This window comes from Xiphias gladius, chromosome 9 (genome assembly GCF_016859285.1).
Source record: "Xiphias gladius isolate SHS-SW01 ecotype Sanya breed wild chromosome 9, ASM1685928v1, whole genome shotgun sequence".
Classification (NCBI taxonomy): Eukaryota; Metazoa; Chordata; class Actinopteri; order Istiophoriformes; family Xiphiidae; genus Xiphias; species Xiphias gladius.
This window is the reverse complement of record NC_053408.1, coordinates 16,982,901-17,005,068: the sequence shown is the minus strand read 5'-3', so window position 1 is coordinate 17,005,068 and position 22,168 is coordinate 16,982,901. Positions and strand designations below refer to the sequence as shown.

At 39.2% G+C, this 22,168-nt stretch overlaps 1 protein-coding gene across 2 annotated transcripts in view; it reads left to right on the top strand.

Moving 5' to 3' along the window:
* Nucleotides 1–2,380: 2,380 nt before the first annotated feature.
* The window catches only part of antxr1c (ANTXR cell adhesion molecule 1c), a 41,137-nt gene continuing 21,349 nt past the window's right edge, over nt 2,381–22,168 (top strand). Inside the window, exons 1-12 of one of the 2 annotated variants that reach the window (XM_040135662.1) lie at nt 2,381–2,561; nt 2,695–2,887; nt 14,756–14,827; nt 16,277–16,348; nt 17,481–17,562; nt 17,694–17,724; nt 17,815–17,888; nt 18,034–18,102; nt 18,925–19,005; nt 19,352–19,412; nt 20,724–20,822; nt 21,278–21,347. In XM_040135662.1, the coding sequence (XP_039991596.1) occupies nt 2,730–2,887; nt 14,756–14,827; nt 16,277–16,348; nt 17,481–17,562; nt 17,694–17,724; nt 17,815–17,888; nt 18,034–18,102; nt 18,925–19,005; nt 19,352–19,412; nt 20,724–20,822; nt 21,278–21,347 (869 nt within the window). In that variant the 5' untranslated portion in view covers nt 2,381–2,561; nt 2,695–2,729. Of the gene's footprint in view, nt 2,888–14,755; nt 14,828–16,276; nt 16,349–17,480; nt 17,563–17,693; nt 17,725–17,814; nt 17,889–18,033; nt 18,103–18,924; nt 19,006–19,351; nt 19,413–20,723; nt 20,823–21,277; nt 21,348–22,168 lie in introns of both variants that reach the window. The other variant, XM_040135660.1, reaches the window with a different exon arrangement.

Sequence of the window (22,168 nt, the reverse complement as noted above, 5' to 3'; positions counted from 1 at the left end):
AAATTCACTTGCTATTTCTGAAGGGGACTGGATGCTGCTTAATAAAACAAAGATTAAAATAGAGTCTGAATAACACATTGTTGTAAATGTAAATTTGCTTTAAATAATGAATTTGTATGTTAAAAAAATGTGGTTATTTTTAATCATTTGGCATTGTCATAAAAATGTGATTATTGTTGGGCTTCTCTCTTAATTTTTCAAACAATTTATAGTTTATAGCAATAAATAATTCAACGGCACTAGTGTAACAGAATGCAAACGTTATATTTGTGACTAACCGAATATTACAAACAAAAGACCAGAACACTCTACAGCACTGTCTGTGTGAAGAATGTGTTTATAGGAAGCACTTGAGGAACTCTAAAGACAGGCTGTTTTTATTTTTCAGTTTATATACAGTGGCTTGAATGTTAATGAGTGTGTTGTGTATGAGTACATAAATGGATGTAAAAGTATATTAGTGGCTGTGAGGCCGAGGAGCACTGGACTTTCCTTTGTGAACTGCAAGGATGAAGAGGGATCATTTTAGTGAGGGATAAGTCAGCACACATCTACAAGTTTTGAGACTTTAAACAGGGGCAAAGGGTTAAAGGGCATTGTGAGTATACGTGGAGGCGGCTGGGGGCTGGGGGGGTCTAAGGCTTAAAACTGCACAACAAGATCCACCGTGTGAAGAAGTCTGGCTGCTGCTCACTTCTTAGGAATCTGTTTGTTTGCTCGGTTTGTGCAGAAGTGACAGGAAAGCAGATTACAGTTCAAATGGACAGAAAATAAATAATACAAAAAAACGTACAATCTGAAATGTATCACTGCTGCCAACCAGCACTTTGTCGTTGTCATTTTAGCTGTCATTTTAAGTTCAAATCAGGCATGTTCCATTGTGGTCCACAGTCAAAAATGCTAAAAATGACCACGTCTTATTTTGGAGATTTGTTTTTGATGAATAGTCGCTGTCAGCGCTAACCTCAGTTTAAAATACATTGCATTTACTTTGACTGCTTTACAATAAAAGCCGCTTCGTGTTTCACTTCAAAGTTGAACACTTTAATTTAAAGCCATAGCAGTAGGAAATGTCTAAGTTTGCACTAAAGCTCTGACATGGCTGTGGCTAGGTATAGTAAGGCTTCTATCACTGAGATTAGATTAGTAATACTGGATTACATCCTGCATTGTTTCCCGTGAGTCCCCTGTGCATGTGCGGGTAACTTGAATCCTGTGAGTGGGAATGGCAGAGTCCACCACTAACAACAAAATTACTATATTACAGTAGCAATTGCAGCAATTACAGAGTGTAAATAAATGAAATGGCTATTGTTGTAAATGCCAACCATAAATAGTATCAAAAATGGGGTTTGATTTAATGAAAATCTTAAGGATTTGTAACTGTAGGCAGATACAGATATGATGGTGCATATTCTGAAATTTCACAACAAACTGCCAAACAGAAATCCTGTATGGCAAACGAAATCGGTATTTCGCCAAAGATATATTTGTGGTTCCAACAACAAACAGTCACTGTCCTCTGTGTGTTTTACTCTCTGTGAGTGTAGTAGGTGATTTGTAGCTACATTTTCACTGTGTATCATGGATTAGATTCCCATAGGGTTTGTTTTTGTTTTTATTCAATAAACAAAGTAATCAGAATTTTTTTAGTCAAACACCTCTTCAAGCCCTATTCACTTCAGCACATATTATACTTCACTGTGGGTTAGAAGCGGTGGATCACCATGTGTTTGATCATTGTGTGTAGGTGTATGTTTGTTGTACCCTGTAAATGTGCCATTCATCGAATGCTGCTACACACTCATTACAGCCTCTGCTTTAAGAAAGTGTAATTACAGAGGATGTGGCTCTTCCTGGCCCCTGCTGCTGCAGTTAAGTGGTAGCAGCAGCAAAGTGAGCCCAAACAAACTTAATTAGGACAAAATGATAAAACACTAGATAAACACATACATTTGTTTAAGGTGAAAAGACTATTGTGACAAAGGCGCAGTGTTTAACCGGTGACAGTAAGTTCATCTGGCGCCTGTAATGATCATCCCCTCCAGCACTGCGCCGATTCCCTGCAAAACGCGCCAGTGTGCCACGTGAGGGAGGCGCAAAATGGGATCCTGACCCATTTTCCCTCTTTCTCTCTCCTCCTCGGGATGAAATATGAAACCTGGTCCATTTCAGCCAAGTCTGTCCCCTGGGCTCCCAGTTCCTCCAACGCCAACACTGCTCTGCATAACCCAGTTTCATTTGGCTTTGTCAGACTTTAACCAGTTTTGACACTTTGACAGGAAACTTTTATCCATTTTTTTTTTTTTTTTTTTTTTTTTACGAACCACCCATTCCATCATTGTATCCTTTTCTCTCTTTGGATTTGTTTTTGCAAAGTTTTTATAACTTCCCCCCACCCCCCTGTCAACTGCATGTGGATTCTGAACCATCACGAAACTTTTTTTTGATTGCTTTGTTTGTCTTAAATCATTCCCGTTGAGCGAAAGCATCTCTGCAGTGGCGCTCGGACCGGGATGCGGGTGGTCCTGATTGTAAACTGAGCGCAAAACAAAAGAGACGTGTGAGCATCGCCTGCATCCTCTCTTTTGTCTTTGTTGCATCTCTGCTTCTCTTTATTTTTGCAACTGTCTCGGGGATGTAAGAAGCCACTATAATACTTTTGGTTGTTTTTTTTTTTCTTTTTATCAACAGAGGAATTAAGTTTTTTTTTCTCACGAGGAGACATCATGGCGAGGTTTTTGTTGAACATGCGTCTTGTTCTGGTTTTGTTCGGATTATTTTTGCTCTCTTCTCCATCCGCAAAATCCGAGCCGGAGCCGCAGGACGACGAGGAGGAGGAGAGTTCCTGCCAGGGCGCTTTTGACCTGTATTTTGTGCTTGATAAGTAAGTGGAAGCAGCTTTTGGCAATAAATTTGCTATTCATAAAGACACTACAGGAATGTCACTGGGATTCTAGCCTATAGCAGTTTCCCCGGAGAAGGAAGTTAGCAAAACACCGAAAAATAAGCTAACATCTGCGTCTACTTTGCGGTCTTTATTTGTGCCTAGTTTGTGTCATGGTTGTAATTGAGGACAAAATAGGCAGTTAATTTTCAAAACATGAGGTGAGTGGTACCAAAGTTTCAGCTTCTAATACGAATGTTTTTTTGTTTAGTTTAGTTTAGTTTTTTTTGTGTGTGTGTTTTAAAGTTGCTGATTAGCGCCGCTGTATCTGTGAGTGGGCGCGTGCGTGCGCGCGTGATGACGCTGGAAAGGAGGCTGAGTTGCAGGGTACAGTTTGCTGAATAAGCAAAAAACAGGAGCTATTCGGATGCTGCAGCTCAAAAAGAAGTAATCTCTCTCTCTTTCCAAGTCAAAACCCACGACCCATTTTGCCATTCTCTAGAAAAACAAAAAGAAGAAAAAAAACATAAAACTGTCCAAGGAAATGGGACTTTTCTTCTATGTTGAAACACTGGGGGGACTTTTTCTGCTCTTTACCAAGTGACCGCTCACCCTTCACTCTTCCATTTACACTCTCTGTACGCCCACATAGGAAAATTGTTGTGTGGTTATGTGACATCTTAGCACTGGACTTCAGCAGCTGGGCTCAGACAGCCAGGGAGAAAATAAAATGTCAGCGAAACTTCTGGAGTGCCTTTTACTTTCTCTGTGCATTTTTTACTATATGGTTTATAGACACTGAAGCGCAGTAACATATGTTTCCTGGCATTATGCTACACAGGAATAATGCTCTGTGCTATATTGTGATTCAACATCCTCACGGAATTGTAGATCGAAGAGGCTTCTTGTTGAATTTTAAGATTTATACCTCAATGATGCATTCATTCTAGTGGCACAAATATGACTAGAATTTCTGTAACCAAATATAACCATCAAATATGGATGGAGAATCTTCTTAAAGCACAATAAGAACCTTTGTTGTGACCTTTATTGCTCTGTTTTCCTAACTTATCTCCCTTGGATTTGAAGCATGTTGTTGTATCAGCTCTTCTTCTTCCTCTTGCATTAATGGAGCAATGCCAGGAATGGGGAGGGGAAACAAGAAAGGACAGGAAGCAACAACATTTATGGAGAATGTGGTCTTAATTTGGAGAGAAAAATGTTGCACGCAGCACCTTTAAAGGCCTGTTTTGGGATTTGATGAGAAGTTTCATGCAGATTAGCATCACTAGTGACTATATAACAACTCATATGTTACTGGTTGGATGGCTTTACCCAAAGGGCTTACATATTTTACACTGATGGCCCTCAATGTGGAATCACTCCCCATGTAGTGACAGTGTAAGCGCCTTGCTGTACCCATTGATCTTCAACAGAACATTTGACATTTTTCCTGGCAGTTGGTTGCTGAGTAGAAAACGACACAAACATGGTGGGACCGCACCCCAGATCTGAAAGGCTGCTTTTGGCTTGTGTGGTAAACACCGACACATGCTGCAAATAAGTAAAATGCTTTTTCTTTCCCATTGTCAGATGTTGTTGTTAGCTCTGGTGTGCTTTGGTGCTCACTGTAGGGATGACTAACAAGGTGTAGATATCAGCTGTGGACTTCAAACAGGCGGAAGCTCATTAGAGACCAGTGTCAGCCCCCTACAGCTGTCCCTCAACCTCATCCCTCAAGCCTGAGCTGGTTTTATGAGACACAGTCTGAACTCTGTGCCCTGGTTGATCCATATGGAAGGCGTAAAGATCAGTGTGAGAAGGTTTTAGCAGGCAGAGAAGCTGAGGATGCAGGCCACTAGAATGTTAAAAGGCCTTAACCAGCCCTTCATGAAAACACAAAGAACTACTGCAAAGATTTTTGGGGTGTTTGGGGGTTAACCTTTGGCAGTCTAAACTCCATATCTTAAAATCTGACTGTGACTTGTGTCACAGACTGAGCCACTGGGCCACAGATGATTTTGGAGCCAATCTCTCATCAGATTTTAAAGACCAGTTCTAAGTCTATGGCCATGCTAGCAGCTCTTTTCGGTTGTACTTAGGCACAACAGTTCTTGAGCTAAATGCTAAAATCAAGATTTCTAACATGCTCACAAAGACAATGCTGACATGCTGGTGTGTAGCAGGTATTATATGTACCATGTTCACCCTCTTAGTTTAGTATGTTAGCATGCTAATTTTTCTAATTAGCACCCAACACAAAGTACAGCTGAGGCTAATGGAATGTCTTTAGTTTTTTTGAGGTACAGTATGTCAGTCAGGACCAAAGTGCTGGACAGACCAACCAACTGACAGCCATCCCTAGAGCCATGCAGCTGGCCTCATTAAAAATTTCACATTCAGAAACATCTTCATCGATCATAATATGGAGATTTGCAGGATTGTTCAATATCAACATTATTTCTGCAGGTATGGATATGGATCCATTTAATTTAGAATGAACAGTATGCTTTGGGCACTGTGTTGTAGGTGGAGTAAAGGGTCATGAGTTTTACAGTAATGAGGAAAAATAACTGCTGTGTTGGCTCATAAAGTTGACTCCAAAGGCATTTATTGCTGACTCTGGCAGATGATGTCATGTCATGGCTTGATCATGTAGGACAGTGCTCTCTGAGACATAACGGTGTCTGCAGTCACAAGCATACAGAAGGTGGGTAGTGACTGCAAGTTTGCCAATTTGAATCTGGGACATCTGGGACTAGGTTTGGAAAATTTAGGATTAAGCGAGACCCATTATCCTCAACTGCTAAGTGAAGTATAACTAAGTGTATAACTTTTGTATATAATTGTGTAATTGTATATGACATGCTATAGGAAAGCAAGATTGTTCCCTTAGCAGCTAAAGGCTGTAGGAGTGATTGTTAGAGATAATATAAACAGTGATGTGACAGAACTAAAAAGTTGCAACAGGAAAAACATGAATGTTAGTTATCCCTTAACTTTTTAGCATCAGGTGACAAAGCCTGACTTTAATGTACTAATTAAGCATGTAATGCTCTAGAAACTAATAAGAGACAGCTGCTGAAGAAAACAGGAGATGGATAAAAAATCTGATGAGCAAAACAGGGTCAAAATGAAAAGACATGCACATAATTTGTTTCCACATTTAACTTTACGTCACAAGGGTGTGGATTGAAAAAAAAAAACCATGAAGAATTCCCGTCCTTTGGCCAGTAAAAGTTTAAAAATCTGTTTTAATTAAATAATATGTGGGAACATATAAGGCCATTGCCACACCCTGCCACCCGCAGTCAACAATGTGACACCCTATTCCCGTGTTTTGGTGTATGGTAAATTGTTTTCAATTACACATACCAAGAAATTAACTGAGTTCTCTGATTTCTTCTGAACCTATATACAGACGCACAGAAACTAGACTAAGACTCAACAGCCATGCAATTGGCTCTGCCCGTTTGCACTTAGCCACAGTGGTGCTTTGAGCTAAATGTTAATGTCAGAATGCTAAGGTGCTCACAGTGACAATGCTAACATGCGGATGTTTAGCAGGTACAACATGTCCTGTAGGTACTCCATGTAAACTATCGTAGTTCAGTGTGTTAGCATGCAAGCATTTGCTAATTAACACTAAATAGAAAGTACAGCTAAAGTCTATGAGAATGTCTTCATGTTTGCAGGTATGTGGTCATAAAGCAATTGGTTAAACATATTAATATTTTAATGATGGCGTCATAGGAAAAGTGAGGGGATCATCAAAGTGATCAGATCCATAATCTAGGAACCATGAATTGCATGGCAATCCATCAAATAGCTTTTTATATATTTCAGTCTGGACCAAAGTGGTGGACTGACCAACCAACAGACCAACGGACTGACTGGGAGACTAACATTGCCATGGCAAGAGCTACACCCCTATCATGGATAAAAATGTACATACAAACAAAATCTAACAGCCAGTTTCCCAACCAGAACTCCAGAGACATGACAGCATAATTCAGGACGTTTCAGCACATGAGTTTTGAAGAGATTTACTTGTTCGTCCATTTAGCTGGCACATAGTCAAACCATAAGCCTAAAATAAGGATGTATGCTGAATCAGAGCGGATGGGCCTCAACTTGTTTTATATGGAACACATCGCCAGAGGAATGGTTTTAGGTGTGTTCATATATGGTAGATTAAAGGATTCACCTGTAGGCCAAATGCTAATGTTCAACTCTTTAGGAAGACTGCTTAAACGAATCGTGTTTATACTGATTGGTCTTTAAATCTCTGACAGTGTCTCTCCGCTTTCCTGTTATTGTTTTCGACAAGCTCTTTCCATTTATCTCTCTCCTATTTCCAGCAGACCCCCGTTACCTCTTCACCTTGTACGCCTCATTGCCCCCACTTATAGTTAATCCAGTATCATTGTTTTTAAAAGAAGAGATACACTATTCTCACAGCAGTTTTTTGCTGCTATTAATAATAATAATCTTTCTCTGATAGGCTGTAGTCAAATCACAACCATATCCGTCTTATCTCTACTTTTTAGAACACTAATCATGGCTTCAAAATGTTTTTATTGTTGTTGATGTATTAACAAGCTTGCGCTCCGTTTGGGCGTTCATCCATGCTGGTTGAACCCAAGCAAGTCAGTGGAAAACCCAATGCAGCTGTACTCCATAAATACTTTAGCTGTGGAAAGACACACACTCTGTGTTTTGTCATTTGGCCTCTCACGGAGTGTTGCTGTGCTGTTTTCAGCAGGAAGAAATGTCTTGTTATATGATTTCAGTCCTTCATGCACTGAGGGACAAAAAAAGGATGAGGTTTTAAAGCGGATGAATCCCAGTCTAACTCTAATCCAAACCTCCTGGTAATTTTTGATACATGGCTCTGCCTCAGTTAACAGAAAAAAAAGTGCACATTTTTAGATGGTCAGATAAAGACTGAAAAAGAAAAATCTGTATTTTTTGACACACATCTCAAATTCTTCTTCACCAAACAGTTATCCAATAGTTTTTTCCAAACAATTCCTCTCGGTTTTGGAATAGAAATGCAGCATTAGCTCAGAAATCACGCAGTAAAGACTTTGACTTCTGCAATGGCTGTAAAAGTAGGTTAGTGGTTTTAAACAAACAAATCCTTGTGCCCAGTCAGTTAAATTGGAGTACCATCATTGGATACAGGCTGGGGTGGTATGGTGGTAGGCCCAGCTGGAATGGCAGACAGCCTTTTTAGCGGAGTTGGGATTTTTTTATTTTTCCTTCTTAGACACTTTGAACCGTGAGAACGAAGCTGAGAGCTGCTAAGCCTTCAGACCAAGGGAACTTTTTCCCACATGCCGTCATCCCATTGCCCTGTGGGATAGAAGTGCCTGTTGGGTATCTGAGAGTGGATTTGGTTAAGGATTTAAAGACGAAAAGCAGTTACTCCTCAACAATAATTTAAAAAGGCTTAGTATCAAACAAACTTGCTTCAGCTGTAATATCCTTTGCAAGAGTTAGAGAATTGCAGGCATAGTCAACAATTCCCTGACATTCAAAATGGCCACTTTAGGGCCCTTTATTTGAGACATTAAATAAAGGAACCTTAAAGCAGTTAATTATCAATATCAAAGTTAATTGATATGTTAGGTCAGTTTGGGGGCAGTTGGTCAGTTGGTGGGTCCACCACTTTGGTCCAGACTGATATCTCAATAATGTCTCAACAACAAAGTTGTACTTTGTTTTTTTGTTCAGTAATTAGCAGATGTTTGCAGTGTAACACACTAACTAAGATGATGAACATGGTAAACATCGCCTGCTAAATGTCGGAATCTTATCATCGTCGTTGTGAACATGTAAGCATGTCGAACTTAGCATTTTCCTCAAAGCAGCACTGTGCCCACGTACAGCTTGACAGAGCCGCTATAGTGTGGCTGTAAAATCTAACTCTTGTTCTATAGGATGAAAATAGTTAAGCAGACTTATGAAAACTTTTTGTACAGTGAAAATCAAGTTTGCCATTATGAGGTAATACAATTAAAGTTTTTAAATCAACCTCATCTGTGCAACAATAATGTAAGGCTGGCAAAGATTAATTCACGGTTGGTGTTCACTGTGATGGGACATCAATATGTGATGGGCAAGAGTCTGCTAATTGATTTACATACTGTGTGTAAATACATAGAAACCAGTAGATGACTGAGAAGTTAGACAAATAACATCCATGACTGTATAAGTCCCTAGCCTGCATTTGAAGCTAGTCAGCATAAATGTAAAGTACACATTACCTGTAGTTAAAGACCTAAAACATGGAAACACACTGATATGATCCTTTAAAGACAGCTCTGCTCTGTCGTTGTGTGTGTTTCCACAGTAGCATGATGAGGTGTTGTTTCTGCTTTTTCTTTTTCGTACTGTTTTTGCTGTTATTTCTCTCTTGTTCTACCTCAGTGTCTTTCTGTCTTTCTAACCACTTCCCCTCCTCCAGCTGAAATATCTGCTCTCCTCAACAGACAGCCGGCCAGAAAAGACAGAAAGATACGCACACAAACACACACACACACACACACACACACACACACACACACACACACACACACACACACACACACACACACACACACACACATACACACACACACAAACACACACACATACACTCTTTCAAAAACACTCACTGGCTGACTCATTTTATGCAATCTCACCCAGTCAGCAGAAAAAGGTATTATTATAACTGACTTAAGATGTTTTTATTCTTTAGGTCGGCTCAGACCCGTGGGGGACATCTAGAAAATTCCTGTCTTCTTTTAACATTGTCTGTTTAGCATTGCTTAACAATAATGATTACCTCCCTTAATGCCCACAGCCATTTGGAAATAGTAGATCAATGCACTAAATTATGTACTGATGCAGCAGCAGAAGAAATTACTCATTATGTATAATTTATGTATAATTTAGGGCAACTTAACACTGAACTAATTTAGAGGTGTTGGTGGAGGATCTTTTCTTTTGTGATTTAAATTTTATTGCCATTTTTCAACTTATTTGCATTTCTGAAAGGACTCTAACAATGCCTTTAATCCACATGGAAACACAACCTCAACTCAGTCCATGGAAAGTTTTTTTGATATTCTTTATGTATTTTTACAGTAAAGAGATAACAGAATTTTAGGGGGAGAGATATGAGGAATGACATGCAACAACCCCCCTAGGTCACATGGGCACCACACCTTTTTAGATATTAAATGCAGTATTCATCTGTTAGCCGAGTGCAGGCTGTAGAGGACATCCTGCAGACCCTACAGTGATTTCAGCAGCTGCTTATTCCTTGATTATTTCCTGTCCTTTTTTTATTTTATCAGCTATACCTGGTCTCTTGCCACTGATATTACAGTAAAATACGGTCTATAAACAAGCTCTCATGATCCAGGACAACAAACGTAGAAACTAGGCCATTGTTATAACATAGTCCCTGGACATGGAAGCATAATAAAAAATATATTAAATTCCATGATGCTTGATTAATATCTTAACTCCATCATGGTATAGCGTCCCACATATAGAAGTTCATAATTCACAAAAATACTAAGGAAACATTTACCAGATCAATGATAAGAGAGAATATTGTTATCCCAGTGAGGAAAACCTTTGTTGGCCACTATTGCTGTTCCTTTGTATATGGTTTTGAATTTGCTTTAAGAGCTGATATTATGCCTAATCTTTGCACGCTTTGTCTGTTATCTTCCTGATTTTTCTATGTTTGTCAGATTACCGCACAACCTTTTTTTTTTTTAACATCACATTATACATTGTTATGTAGTAATTACCTGCTTTAACTACCTCCACCATTATTTTCATGTTATGCTTTTCACTACTTACAGTCTACTCTTGACTTCTACAATATTTCTGTTCTTAGGTTTGATCCTTTGCTTGATCGGGTTCATGTTTTTTCTGCCTGATTTTTGCTTTGGTTTTAAATGGCTTATACTGTTGTTTTAAATGGCTTATTCAGAATCTGGCAAACAGCCGGAAACTAAACAGCAAAATTTGGCAACACTGGCACATTAACAGTAATGCTGATCAGTGCTGTGGACCCAGTAAAAATAAGTAAAAAAAGTCAAATAAATATATGTAACCGCACACTCATTTAATCAGTAGTTTACTCCTTGTTTTGGTTCTCTGGTGGTGGTGTTGCGTGAGGCTGTTTTCAACGTGCTTGCCGGCTGCGTTGGCTGAAGCGGACTGAAGCAGGTCAGAGAGAAACTTGGCCTTTTAGTTGAAGTTTTCATCAAATCATTGCCATGTTTCCTCTGGCAGAGCAAGTCCGCTATAGAGCCAACAGATTTTTCATATTATCTCCCTCCTACTCAGCTGAATTTACTGTGATCTCTGTAATCTCAACGATAAGGCTCTTTGTCGTTCCCTTGCTGCTTCCTTTCTTTTCTTCCTCCTTGTTTCTTTTTCTCTCAACCCTCAAATGGCAGAAAGTCAGGCACATGTTTTTTATCTTCCTCTGAGAATCTATCAATTGAGAAAACACTGTCGCCCGGCTTTGAAGATTTGCTATGACATAACTTCAAACTGCTGTTAGGCACGATCACTTTGTTGGCAAATTATAACAACCCTCACCTCTCAAAACCTTTATTTTCTGTGTCCAAACCCAAACCGCCGAACTTCAGGGCTCAGCTCAGACCATTAAAATTAGATCAAAGGACTGAGGGGGGAAAAGGGAACCGCATTAATGGTTTCATCAAGAATCATAGAATGAAATGGCCCACTTCCTCTCCTAACAGTGTTTGAACAGGTGAATGAAACTGCAAGCTAGGCCTCGGTCCCATGACTGCAGCCACCTCAGACAATCAAACTGCTCCAAGACAAACAAGAGCCAATGTGGTTCAGAATTAAAGATAAGCAGTTGAAAACCAAAGGTGGGAGTCCTCAGATTCACCCTGATGTTAAATAAATACTCAAAAATGATCCCCACACCTCTACACAACTATTAGCTTCAGGAAAGTTTTACCAGACTTTATATTCTTTTTTTCCCCTCCACTGTTGCTGTAATGGAACAATCTGCAAAATAAACTGGCTCCTGCCATTCCTTCAGGTTAGAGGCTGTCTCTATGTGTGTGCCTGTGCAATCCTTGTGTGACTATTTCTGTTTGCGCTGCACATTTTGTTGGACATCCAAGCTAAACACCTCCCCCCTCTGCCTCAAGCTTTTTTATTTTGGGAGGATTTTTTGTTTAGCTTGTAAGGTCTTGTCCTTTTTCTTTGCTCCGTCAGCCTCAAAGGAATGTAAAGTTTTGATGTGGGGGAACAAGTCGTGTCATCAGAGCAACAACAACACTGAGAAAATGCTAGCAGTTGACTGGCTTTTGTATCCGTCCAGACTGGATGAGGGAAAACATTGAAACTTACATAATGTGTATATGTTATTGTGGATGCTTTATTGTATATGGAGTAGTAATTTCAGCATGGGTGGCCTATGGGAACCCAAACCTAATCCTCAGCCCTTGGCGGTGTTAGTACAATGTTCTTCTCATTTCTGCAAAAGCTTCTTCTGAGCAATTCTGAGCGATTTTCTGTTGATGAAGTTCCAGTAAGAGCGGCTCTCTTTTCAACTATGATGGCTACTGTTGTTCATGCTGATTGTCCTTGAAATGCATGTAGCTGGAGAGTTTGAGTTTGTTGTGAGTTTCCGATATCTCAACACCTCCAAAAGTAATCGCTGAATGAATAGGTGACCAACAATGTTAACCTCTTAAAGACAATATATAAGCTTTGGGGCACTTAAAAACTGTCTTATTGCTTATTAAAAGCAGAAAATTTGGGTCTACAAGGATACAAAACACAGTGAACTTGTAGATAAAGTCTACCAAACAGTATTTAATACAGATCCAGAGTCCAGTTTGGCAGGATAAAAAGCCTTGAATGACTGAGACGTGATGGGAAAGTCTCTCGTATTCCCTGGCTGTGTACCACACTCCCCCCACCCATCCCCCAAGTGTGCCAAAGCAATAACACAAAAACACCATGGGGCATAACATCTGTGACACTCAATTGCAGACAAATAACATTAGTCACAATTCATTTTCATTTCAAGTTTTGGCCATGTGGCTGGTGCTGTTTTCCAAAGCAACCTGCAGCTGTATTTCTCAGATTGGTAATAGTAATCTCATATACTGAACAAATGTTTTCACATCAGCCTAAGGGATGGAAAGCACACATGCAAGAAATGGTTCACTCTGTTTATTGTGTTTAGATGCGATTCTCAAACAGATTTTTTGGTCTCCAGTTTGCTGAGAAATGATACAACTAAAAGGTAAACTAGGATAACAGAGTCACAGTTTTGTCTGGTTCATGAGTTGAAGTCATTTCTGAGTTGTTTTATGTAAAATGTTAACTTTTAAAATTATTTACTGTTTAATTTCAGCAGTTTACAGAAACAAAGGCTTCTCAGTGGACTGCATTATGCTAAATGGAAGCTGTTCAATAAATCCAGCTAATACCCATGGATATAAAACTGGTGTTGACTTTCTGTCACATACAGAGAAACTGTTACACATCAATGCTGGCCAGTGCCAGTGTGTGTAATACTGTTACATCAGTTAGTCAGCACCTAGAATAACATTTAGTCAGCCTTGCTCTTTAATCTAAGTAAGATTCATCCTCTAAACAGGCCTCTAGTTTTACCACAGTCAATTAGCTTATTTCCCTTGTGTCATTTCTCTGGCTCACTCGTTAGCTAGCGCATGACCTGCTGACTGGTCACATCATGCCGGAAGCCCTCTCCCTTAATGCTTAATCACACTTACTAAAATTGCTACAAATACACACAGAAACACACACAAACACATAGTCTGCACAGAGGAAATGAAGGTAGCTCCATGGGGAGTTTTTTTTTTAATAAAAGTCCAGTTTTACGGAGGCTCCCCTGGGTAGACCAGGGCCTGTTTCCTCAGCCTTCAGGGGCTCATTCAGGATCCAGAGGGGTGCTAAATTACACACCAGATCCCGCCACCAGCCTCTTTTATGTCACCAGGAAATTACTGGCCCCTAATGTATAGTGCAGGCTAATTGTTTTAAGTTATTCTCCCAGTGGTGTTTATGATACAAACACAGGAAAATCCATGTTCTGTATGAAATTTAGGTTTAATATCCTTTCCTCCAAGGCTTTGTAACAGATGAAGTATTTACTAGCTATTTATCTGTTGCTAACTAGACAGCTAAATAGCATGCAGGCTCTTGATAGTAATTATGGGATCAAAGTTATATTCCTTCTATTAAATAAACAAAAAATAAATCTTGTTGTTACACATAATTGTGATCGATAGTAAGGTTGCTGTAACAAGTTAAACAGTCGTGTTCTGCCCAGTACACAAACAGCTTGTTCTCCATGTTGCACAGCTAATGATTTTACCCCCTGTCGTTTTTGGCTACCAAAGCTGTATTTTTCTAGTTTGACTGCTCTGCCATATGGAGATTAGTGTATGTATGAAAAATAGCTTAAGCCTCCGTATTTTGTTTGAGTTCTGGTTGAACAAATCATTTGTAACTCAAATATATACAGAAATTATATTTCACATCTGTTATCTTCCAACCATGCTAGCTAATAATGACCATGAGTTACCTGTTCTGCTTTTATGCTAACAATGTCATTAAAAGCACTGAGCTACTTGGGGATATTTCTCACTTCCTCCCGGTCTTATTGTTATGTGCTTTGAAGAAAACTTATCAATTACTTTATGTGCATTTATGACTATTGTACACAACTCATAACTTGATTTAAGTTGTTTCAGCGATGTCGAGATGTTTAGCTAACATGAATTTCTTAAACATAACTGCTGTTATATTTAAATGACTTTCCTTTTTTCCTTGTCATAGATCTGGCAGTGTGAAGGATCACTGGGAGGAAATCTACTACTTTGTGGAGAATTTAGCTGAGAAATTCAAAAGGTAAAAGCATTAACATGTATGGAAACATACATGTCAGCGCAATTAAGCCATCAAATAAGCAGGAAAAAAGTGGAACTACATAGGTGGACTGTATACTGTAACACTGGAAGAATTTTAACAACTGGACTGCAAGTCTCTAGACACTAAATAGCCTTGTTGCCTCTTTACTCGGCTTCCTGGAGCCCCGAGATGTAGATCACTAAAGAGAAACCCACACTTTACACACCAGTCAACCCGGTAAAGTAAAATAAAATATGTCCCTACAGCTACAACTGGCCATATGCAAAGTCACTCAGTCTCCAGGCTGATGTTTCGCTCTGTCTCTGCAGTAGCTCGGCTGATGTCTGGTGTCAGCAGGGTTACCATCAATGACTACAGGCTGGAAGGTCTTTACCTATATGATGGCCAAGTGTTATGAATGCTGAGCAGTGTTTGGTGGATGCTTTAAGTGGACAAGGCTAACGAAAACTGAAATGACACTGTAGCTGAAAGTGGCCCAATTCAGTTTTTTTCTCCAAATGATACTCAGTTCTTATTTTTACAATACGTTTGAGCATTAAATAGTTCCATTTTATCCCTTAGAATGCAGTCTACATTTCAATGCAATGCAGCACTAGAAAAGTAAGAGTGGAATTAAATGCAATATGTCAACAAATTGTCACATCTGTCCTCCACCTCGTAGGTGGCTCTGTTTTGCGTCCATATTGCGACAGCAACAACTGGAGCTTTGTTGGGCAGCCAAAGCAAACAACCAACCCTTCTCAAAGTTTCAGTTTGAAACAAACATGAGAAAGTTTTAAACAGCGCAAATCGGCATTATTTTCTCTCACAAACAACACACTTTGCACTTCAGATATTTAAGCGTGTGTGTGTTTACATGCATGTCAGTCTTTTCTAAATATAGCTTTTCACCAGTAAACAAAGATAACAAAAATTTTTACATCTGAGGATTCTGTGACGCAGTTTGAATATCAGCAGCTAAGTGCCTGTCACGCACAGGGGACAAAATCCAGCACGCTGGCAAAAATCCATGTATGGTGTGATTTTGTGTCTTAGTGCATTGGGCTGCATTCAAAACAACAAAAATAATTCATACACAGACTGTTGGAGTGACCTCAAAGGAAGAGAGGTAATTTGTCCTCAATGAGATATTCATTGTTTAAATAAAAGGACTCTCGCTTTGTCAAATTTAAGTCTGGCATGTAAAACTCCTGGTAGGTTACTGCCAGTTATTTTATGATTTTGAGGAAAACATGTCGCTTGGGAGCAATCCTGCAATTGAGTATTGACATAACTGAAATGATTAACCTATTCATTCTACATGTTGTGCAAGGTGGGAAATCACCATCCAGATGCCAAATGCTGTTGAATTTTGTCTTTTGCACTTACCATCATATTAGGTATAATGATGTTTTGTTTCTGTTTTTTTTTCCTTTTGTTCCGTTCCAGTCCAATGCTGAGGATGTCCTTCATAACATTCTCCTCCAGAGCATCCACTATCATGAAACTGACAGAAAACAGGTAAATTAAGTCATGGCTGATACAGTCGGTTGATTAATGTAATTAATTAACTGCAACTGACAGACCCAAGCTGAATTTGTGTTCTAAATATGGAGGAACAATCAGCCTTAAAGTAAACTCAAACCATTGCACCACAGTGAAAGCAGATACTCTCTAAACCGACATGAAGCTGAAAATGGACTCATGTCACCATGTGTCTGTTATAGCATAAATCTCAGTGTTATCTTGTGCTAGAGTTTCGTGTGTGAGAGGTGAAACTCACTATTAACCACTATTGCGTAAACTGAGGTTCCATTTCTGACAGAGGTGTCTCCAGCTTGAGTCGTCAGTGGAGGAAGAAGTATTCAGATCCTTTACTTTATTATGAATACAACAATGTAAGCATACTCCAGTACAAGTAAAAATCCTGCATTCAAAAGCCTTCTTAAGTAAAAGTACAAAATGCATGATGCTAATAATGCACTAATGCATCAATGTGTAAGTTGCATTTTACTGTTGTAGCAGGTCGTGGTGGAGCTAGTTTGAAATATTTTATTTACAGCTTGTAGTTTACTCAAGGGGTTCCCAACCTCCAAAGGGTCACAAGATAAATCTGAGGGGGTTATGAGATGATTAATGGGAGACGAAAGAGAAAAAAACAAAGATATGCTACACAAGTCGTTTTCCAGTTTTTGGATTTTTCTTTAATCTTTGCTTTTTTGTGAAATATCAAATACTTTTATCTCTTTGGGCCTCAAACGGTTACTGAAATGCAACCAGCGGCCCCAGATTGGGCCCACACTGTTTTGTATGAGAAGTCACAAGCAGAAAAAAAGATAGGAAACCACTAGTTAAATCTTTAAGGATGCATTGTATTTTTGTAAGTTTATCACGTTTTTAATGCAAAAAATTTTAATCAGTAAAGTAACTATACAATATCTGTCAGATAAATGTAGTGCATTGAAAGTAACATATTCGTCTATGAAGTGAAGTGGAGTAGAAGTATAAGGCTGGATAAAATGTGATTCTCAGTACCTCAGAATTGTACATAAGTACAGTACTTGAGTTAGTCTGACAAATAGGTGAGCAATAGGAAAAAACTGTAGATCAAATGTATCATCAAAATCCATTCTGCTATTTTTCCTCTCTGCAGAATGGAAATCAGAAAGGGGCTGAATGCTCTGAAAAGGGAGATTCCAGGTGGAGACACATTCATGCACCTTGGATTGCAGAGGGTAAGCCTTTGTTGTTTTTATGATATTTTCATGTGGAATCAAGTTTTTTTTTTTTAAATCAGATTACATTGATTTACTTGTTTAAATGTGAAACCTTGGTATTTCCTGTCAATCTGTCTTCTTATTTAAAGGCAAATGAGCAGATATACCATGAGAACTTTGGTAAGCATCAAATTACTCATTCTTGTGAATACTTGCTCCAGGTTAAATTGCATTATGTTGAAGTAATAGCACAGCTCTGTGTTTTTCCAGGCACGGCCAGCGTGATTATTGCACTGACAGACGGAGAGTTGCAGGAGCATCAGCTCATCACTGCACAGCAAGAGGTAGCAGCTTCATACTGAGGCTGATTTCTCAAACTATTGCAGTTAAAGCTCGAGTGACGTGGTTGCTCTGGAAGCAGGGTTACTCTCATTGCTCGAGTGCCAGATTTCTGAAAATAATAGATTTATTCCCTCTTTGTAACATCAGGCAGAGAGGGCCAGGTCTCTTGGAGCCATTGTGTACTGTGTTGGTGTAAAAGACTTCAATGAGACACAGGTAATACCCTTTCCACTGCAATAAATCTATGCTATATTTGGCACGTATATTCCATATATGTTATACATCTGGTTTGAAATAAAAATAATTCTCTAAGCTTGACCGTGATTATCTTTAAAATCTACAAGCCAGATACAGTTTACCATGCATGTACTTTACTGGGTGTGCTCAGGAATCCAGGGCTGTGGAAACTTCCAAAATGCTGTTACTTTCATGTTGCATACTGGCCAGTGTGTTCACTGGCCCCTGTGCACTTTGGCTTACCGACAATTTAAAATTTCCTGAAAACCAATCTGAGTGATTTTTAACTGTGAGCTGCCTCTCAGGCTGCAGCGGATTCCAACACGCGAGGCTGGACTGGAGATGTGTTTGTAACTTGAATAATCCTGAACAATTAGCTTCACCATGATGAGACGGATGATTCAGGTTCCTGTATTTAATGTGACGGATATTTGAGAGCCAAGGGATTGTTCTGTCATGAGGGCTTGTTGACCTTCAGTAACCAGACACCGTTGGCTTCAAGACGCTCCCTCATGTTTTGTTCAAGCCCTATTTGACTGATGGTAGATTGACCTATTACCTGATGGGTCATTATTAATGTGAACAGGATGTGAGTGGGAGAGTTCATACTCTCTTAGTACAGTTCTTTCTGTCCACAATGTCTAAAATTGTGTCACATCTGTATATTTATTTTCCATTATTTACTCATTCACTTTTAATGGTTTCACGAATTGTTTCTTTAATTCCTTTCTCTTTTAGTTACTTAATTCTTTTCCCCTTCTTTCCTCCATCCACACCTCTGTCTCTCCTCTCCTCCTATAGCTGGCTACTATTGCAGACACCATCGAGCATGTGTTTCCTGTGCTGGGTGGCTTCCACGCCCTCCGGGGAGTCATTGATTCGGTAAATAAAGACTTGTCTGTGCAGGGAAGCAGTCCTGTGGCTAAAACTGACAAACAGGGCAGGCGTGCATACGTCCAAATTCATGTATTTAACTTAGACGTGTTCAGTTTCAGTAGAATTACCTTTTAATTCTTATTTGGATATTGAAGAACTGACTTCAGAAAACAGTCAAAAGTACAAATACAAAGACTTAACATAGAAGTCATTCAATTACAACAAGTTATATCCAGTGGTGCTGCTAATCAGCTAGTCAGTCCAGTCACCACACTGGCTCTGTAAGAACAGATCATTATCACTATAAGTGTAGAACAATGATCCATGTCTTTTCTCCTCGTTTCCCTTCTAGATCATCAAGAAATCCTGCATTGAAATTTTGGCAGCTGAGCCCTCCAGTGTGTGTGCAGGAGGTGAGAAGCTAAAAACACACAAACTCACACCCACACATACACAAACTGAACTGGGTCCCTCCTGAGTCATTGACACTGATGCCAGCCTGCCATCATTTTTCGAAGTGTGTTAATTTTATTACTGGGTGCCGTATTTCTCCTTCTCTCACTTCAATAATGACAAGTACAGACTGAAAAATTACCAAATATGGGCATCCAGGTCACTTAAAGGAAATCTATTGGGACAGGGTACCGCACTGGGAATAATATCGCAGGGTCTCGTTAAAAGGATTAACCACGAGAGAGTAGCAGTGTTGAGATTGGCTGCAGCTGAAATATAAAATAGACAACATCCTTTAGTGTCCTGCCAAGAGAAAGGCTATGATAGTTAAAGCAACATTAGATGGACATTAAAATGCACAAATGGACAGATAAAAGCAGGGGTTGAATCAACATTTCTGACAAAAGCAGAGGGACTTCACTGTTCACATCTGCTTGTGAATTACTGAAAAACTGAATGATGCTGTTATGGCGAGCGCTGTACTATTCAGTTCAGTCCTGCAGGTTCGTGTCCTGTGGTATAGGCAACATTTCAACTATTTAAATTAATGTCCAGCAGTTACAAGTGGCTCAGTTGTGGGGTGGGAAAGCTGACACTGTTGTATTTTTATTTTTTGTTTTTTCAGATTCTCTCTGCCCAATTACAAGCAAATCAGGGCTCATAAATTAAAGTCACATGACTAACTAGTCTGTCTGTTCAGTGAACAAAGTTTTGACAACCTGTCACCCTGCCAAATTTATTTTTCTTCTTCGTTCCTTTACTGGTTTATATAACAGTGACAATAACTTACATGACGAAAAATCTATTTTGGAAAAAAGGGGGGGGTATATAAATGCATATATGAGCATATATGCAACCATATACATAAGTAGATTCCCATATATACATACATTCATACAAGTTTAAAGTAAGTAAACATACTGAAAAACATAATAAATAAACAAAATTGCTAGTCATGAAAGAGTAGCTGAATGTGCATGTCAGTCTAGAGTTAGTATTTATTTTTTTGATTAGTTTTTCTCCTTCTACACCTTTGGGATTGCATTTTAGTCTCATTTTCTGTAGATGATACATCATGTTTTCACTCCTAATGAACCGCACTACAGATCTCAGATTGGAGGACTGAGGACCATATTTTCAGATACATCTTGGTGCAGTTTTATTTGGGTGGCACAGTTCAAATGAACAACCACAATTGAACTGAATTATTGTAAGGGAGCACTTGAAAAGTGTCTGAAATGTTATAATGTCAATGTGTGTTGTGTAACCAGAGTCTTTCCAAGTGGTGGTGAGAGGAAACGGTTTCTTCCATGCCAGAAACATCAACCAGGTGCTCTGCAGCTTCAAAATCAATGATACCTTTACAGTCAGTGAGTAGTCCCACACTTTTGGTTGTTCTTTCTTAAATGTAAACCCAGCTGTTCTGTAACAGGGTTTATAGTAGTTTTGTCTTCTTCATCAGTGTGTGAACCTGTGTATTTCTCTTGGGAAAGCATGGGACTGTACAAAATAACCTCTGGAGATACGACAATCTCCTCAAAACACAATATATTTGCAGTATGAGTCCTAAAAAGCAACTCTTCACGAGAAGAAAACTCATCATACCTTTAATTGTATGGCAGGGAAATGGTCACACATAAATGTACAAAACTTTGGCTCCTTCTAAAGCCTTTATTGATCAAACTCTACCTGTTCCACCCTTACAAGTACCTGTCTGTATATTATCTGTAGTTTACAGTGACAGACAGCTGAGTAATTCGGATTTAGGAGTCTACTTGGGATGAATATACAGTACATTCATCAAAATGCTGTCTTTGCCTTCTAGACGAAACGCCGGTTGGAGTGGAAAACACATTCTTACTGTGTCCAGCTCCTGTCATCGATGAGGTTGGGAAGTAAGTGCCTCTTTTTTTATGACTTTATGATTTAATTTGTTCTCAGAGACCCTCTTTAAACTGCTACTCAGGCTTATATTTCCCACTAAGTGGCATCCACGTGCATCTTAGATCACGTTCTTTGCCCTCAAATACAGAAAAACACGTGTATGCATACACGTACACATACATGTGCACAGACCATAAGAAGCCTGCCATACATTAGCTCTTTTTACGATCCTTTTCTACGGCTGCATTCCTCTTTTCCAGATCCCAGTACAACTTAGCAAAATATAAGGGGCTCTTTCGCCACGGCAGCACATGTAGTGGTAAACCTTTCATGCATTTGTCCTGCTTCTGACCTGAATTAGAACTGGGCAGTGAAGACAATTGCAGACGTTTTCCTGCAGAAAGTCAAGACAAAAACTTACAAATCTAATGCGACTCAATTGATGACTTGCCAAGTCATTCGTTTGAAATCCTGATGACAAAAAAGAAAGCGGAGTGGTTTTTTTAAAATTATTATTATTATTGACTCCTTTGACTTAAAGAAAAGTGGACCAGCTGTTAAGAATGTATGCACAATAAATTTGTTCTTAAAGCTGCACTCTTCAAAATACAGTTTGTCGTAATCACTTCAATGTTTTCTGGATTACTGAAGAAAGGGAGGAAGGTGACAGATTGTGAAAAGAATAAAAAGCCTACTGAGGTTAGTTTACCCGAACATTCACCACAAGACAGTCACACAATTTTCTTGTGTAACCTTAGCAGTGGCCAGAATTGCTCCTCATCAGCTGACCGTATTCTCCTTTTAGAGCCCGACCACGTTCCAACATCAACAA